Below are 4667 nucleotides of genomic sequence, written 5' to 3' on the forward strand. Positions count from 1 at the left end.
GAAGGGATGCACCTGATTATCGGTGCGCATTCAGATGTTAAAACGCTTATCGATAGTTTCAGGAGCGTTCATGTGAGGTGTTTGGGCTTTTCAGAACCCACGTGTAATTGTATGTGGCAAACGATACCGAATCCACGGCGCATTATCTCAACCCAAACGGGGAAAGAAATGTTATTGCTCAGGGACTTTTAATCTCCCACAACCCTCTGTTCATTTCAGAGCAGTTCCCACCTGGTTTCCATGGCATCTGTCCAACTCACAGCAGGAAAGGAAGCAGATCTCGGCAGTGCTGAGTTCGCCCTCTTCTGGACGGAAGTGAGGGCTCCAATAAGCCTTGGTCTAATTAGCCGTGCTGTCAAAACATTTCTGCACAAGTCCTTTTAGAAAACTCTGCTGCATGCTCGCTCTGAACTATTCAGAAGGGAGATTTGTTCATTTGGGCTTATGTAACACCGCAGCTCGGTCGATTACGGGAAAAACAAATGAAAAGGTCAAATGATAGTAAATTCAACCCAAACGGAACCTCTTAACACAGTTTGGACAATACCCCACATTCACCTTTGCTTAGAAAAAGACATGCCGTGGAACAACTTCCCTTTTAAACTCGCTGACCACATCCAATATGGCTCAGTTTGACCATAAATCCATTTTATCAAATGGTTTTCATGACTTGAATGAAATCGTTTAAGTACAGAACTGCATGTTTCCAAATATTCAAAACTCAATTCCATTTGAGCCCTTTTTCTTAAGCGATTTGAAATAACAGTTGAACATATAAAGCAAGCACCTTTATTTGTTTGAACAGATACATAGATTTATATTGTACACTTTTTTTGCTATTTCGTGTTCATATACATGTACTAACCGTGGTTAAAAAAGGCAACTGTTAATGGAAACAATGGCAAGTATACAATACAATTAGCAAACATATCAAAATCAGTTTTTACAACATTTTTAGCAACCAATTCTTTCTATTGGTCTGCCATAGTGCAAACTGTGTGGTTTGAAGACAGAGTGTTAGCGTGATATTAACATTCATTCTTACAGTTCCGACGTCTCTGTCTCGAAAACATTTCAATGTGTAGACTGCATTCACAGTGCCTTTGCTTCAAGTTCTTCTGTACCCTAATGCCGATCTCAATAATACTTCAAGTGTGTAGGGCTGTTTGACAGATGAGTAGTGGACAAAAGCTATGATTAACAATTCGATTGGTGTGTTTATTGCAGTGTATGTGGAATTTTGCGTCAGATAACTGTATTCAAGCTCTGTTCAATGTTCAAGAGTCCCTCTCTGTTTCTCTTGGATACTCTTCTTAAACAAGCTCAGCTGTTACAGCTAAATACATCTAAATTATTGTATTTTGGAGTGGTTGCATAATACAATGTTGTCTGCGTATCCTAATGAGAGTATTCTGACAAGGTGAAAACATGAAATAAAGCAGAGAATGTCGTCCATTTCAAAAGTGTCATTCCCAAGTCCAGCCAGTATATGACATTCCTTTAGTACATCCATGTAACATTGGACTCCTGTTGCAGAGATACTGATTTAGAGGAAAATGACAAAAAACATAGTCAAATGAAGCGGTGCCCAGAGAGTGAGTGAGCGTCCTTCTATTGCACAGTGTCTTGCGGAAAGCACTGATAATGGATGGTGGATGGTGTGATCAGATGTCCGGGTCTGTGAGACGGATCGAGTCCTGTCTGGACACTGGTTCACGAGCAGCCACAGCGGTCCACTACCATTGAGGGGATCTTGCCGTAGATGATCTGCTCTTTGCCGTTGAAGTAAAGCATGTTGATGGGAGACATCTTGGTGGGGGTGCAGCAGGGCCCGGCGGTGCCTCGCGGATTGGCCTTGTTCACCAGATGGGTGTGGGGATATTTCTGCAGGTGCATGTAGTCGCATTCTCCCGAACAGTAATTCGCCTTATAGCGTTTTGGAGCAATAATCCAGTCCCAGCCGAAATCCTCGAAGTCCACAGTGAGAGGGTACCTGCAGCATCGAGACTCTGATGAATTCTCGTCGCAGTCCAGCCCAGAGTCCCTCCGGATTCGCTTTGGGCCCTCCGAGATTTTCACCTCCATGAAGGGGAGCTGGGAGTGAAAGAAACCAAGAGCCAGTGTTTCAGTTTACTGTTGATACTTTCCTATCTGACGGCGCTTGCCAACTCCTGGTCTGACCGTGAAGTAGCTCTGTCCAACCATTAATGAATGCTACAGATAGCCAATACAGATATGATTAGGGAAGGGAATAAATTTAATGATTCTGGTTCCAATTCCACATAATGAGTCATTGCTTATTGGTGCCATTAACGATTTTTCAATTCTTATTGCAGTTACTGCCCCAGCAAATCATGAGATCATTTCTGATATCAGCAGAACCAATATACAGACAAAAATGTCATATTTTTGCCTTTTGGTTAACATTTTTTAAGTTCGTTTCTTGTTAAATATGGCGAAAGTAACTAGAGATTCAGTGAGTCAGATTAATTCACTAAAAAGAACCGTTCGAAAGAGTCACTCGTTCTCGAATCGGACTATACTGGTCACGCGACGAATGTTTTTGATTCACAAAAACATTCGGGACAACACAGATGTAACGAAATTCTGTAATGTGTAGCGTTGTTGGGCGCTCAGACACATGCACTTAACATGCAAGAAATATGCATTTTACATGTTCGCTTCTGGCACTCATTTTTGAGATGTCATTATTTATTTAAAACAAAGTATTTTGTAAATAAACCCATCTAAATAATTTCTCAGTAGTGTCATTCACAACAATTACTGTTGGCAAAGCTGTGTCTAAAAGCGGTTATATTTTACGAAAAACGCATTTTTGTTAACTCACCAGTCCATCCTCTCCAGGCTCAGCTGAGGTGACGGCCAAGTCGTTTCCCTTCGCGTCATACGCGTTTATCTCAATGCCCCAGTTGGTCTCCGGTTGTCTTAACCACACCGTGAGCACCTGTTTTACGTCTATACTCTGCCAAGACGTCACTCCTGCGTTCACATCGATCTTCAGCGATCGTATTCGTATGTGCCTTCCTCCGTCCGTAACAGGCATCAGCCGTGATATCTGTAAGAAGACGGTGGTCGCTTCTTCCGTCGGTCTCAGATGAACCCAGAGCTGCGCTCTTACGATCCGGTTCGCTTGGATCTTCGGACTGAAGGAGAAAAAACAACACTTCGGTTTCCGATCTACTTGAACGATGGGGTCAGCTGAAAAAAAGAACAGAAATAGCGATTATATGGGGTCTGCTGGTTTTCAGTGACAGTTTTGTTATTACAGCAGGTCATTAAGTGGCGCACTGCAAAAATTAAGTTTTAAAGAAAATACGTTGACTACGCCCACAAAATAGAATACATTACAGACATAAAGCAGACATTTGTATGTAAAAATGTGATTGACTGTATATGTCTATATATGATGCTATATACAAACGGCATTGCGGATGGAAACATTTATACATGCAATAACTAATGGATCGCCTACACACATAATAGCTATAAGATAATACACACTTTTACCTAAAAATATTGCCTAAGAAATGACCCAGTTTCAACTACAGTTTGTAAATGTCACGTGTGGTAAAGGTGAAAACATTTTCTTCTGAGCGACGCTGGTGCGCTTTGCTGCGCTTCCATGTTCAGCGTGCGTAAAATCGGTTAACAAGGCTGATAAAGCAGCAACGCAAAGCCTTTTCGTTCAGTAAACGAGAATTATCTTTGCATTAACTGTGCATTTAATGCACAATAGCCGTCTTGTGAGTGCAAACGGCTTGGACGTAAAGACTGCGTAAATGGTCTCTCCAAGTATCTACTCTATTTTTTGTCCATTGTTAAGAGGATACATCTACTTGAACGAATCTTTGAAATAGACGATCCTTACGCTCTGCGGCCATGGTCATGATGGTCTCTGTGGTGGCATGTTCATCATCCTCTTCCATAACTCCATCCTTACTGTCATCCCCCAGAACATCGTACTGATCCAGAAGTTGTTGCAAAGGCGGTGCTTTGGGTAACAGCTGCTTGACCACGTCCCGGCTAATATTTGGAGCCTGTTTGAGTCGGAGCTTGCTAAGAATTTGGGACTTGATGGCATGCAGTCTCATCAGCTTGCTGTGTTGTCTGAACTCACATGTGGAACACTGCTCGCTTTCCTCCGTGGCTGTGGAAGGCTGCTGGTGCGCCGTTATATCTCCATGACCCACTGAACCGCATGCAATTAATACACTTAGAGAAATTAAAACCTGTGTAAAATGCATGTTCCAAAGCGTGCTAAAGGATGTTTGATCAGATTTGCTATGGAAATGAACCTCACCACGCACCGGACAAGTAGATGTCATGCTTAAATTCGACAAGGCTTTTTATACTGCAACTTTGGTCACTCTATTGTGTCGTAAGATTCAATGATTGGCTGAGCTGGCAACAATAAATCTAATGGACAGAGCTGGACTTCTTTCGCAGTTCTTAAAGAGGCATGGCACATCTTAGAGGACTCGTGAAGGAATTAGCCGAACTTGAATACAAATTATGCACAAGCATATGAAAAACACGCACATTTCTTATAACATTTCAGTGCGTGCATCTAGGCTACTCACTATCCAAACGCATCTGACGCATAATGTAAGGCTACATGTGACATTTATTTCAAAGACATTTATGTC

The 4667-nt window shown here is 42.1% G+C and overlaps 1 protein-coding gene across 1 annotated transcript; it reads right to left on the minus strand.

Annotated features, from left to right (window-relative positions):
- Positions 1-789: 789 nt before the first annotated feature.
- On the minus strand, positions 790-4410 carry mstnb (myostatin b). The gene is made up of 3 exons (XM_016449953.1): positions 3890-4410; positions 2849-3219; positions 790-2094 (listed from the first exon to the last, which is right to left on the minus strand). Exons 1-3 carry the CDS (start codon positions 4344-4346, stop codon positions 1714-1716), a joined length of 1209 nt encoding a protein of 402 aa, XP_016305439.1. The 5' UTR covers positions 4347-4410; the 3' UTR covers positions 790-1713.
- Positions 4411-4667: the final 257 nt, after the last annotated feature.

Source organism: Sinocyclocheilus anshuiensis, unplaced genomic scaffold (assembly GCF_001515605.1).
Source record: "Sinocyclocheilus anshuiensis isolate Anshui unplaced genomic scaffold, SAMN03320099.WGS_v1.1 scaffold627, whole genome shotgun sequence".
NCBI classification, from domain to species: Eukaryota; Metazoa; Chordata; class Actinopteri; order Cypriniformes; family Cyprinidae; genus Sinocyclocheilus; species Sinocyclocheilus anshuiensis.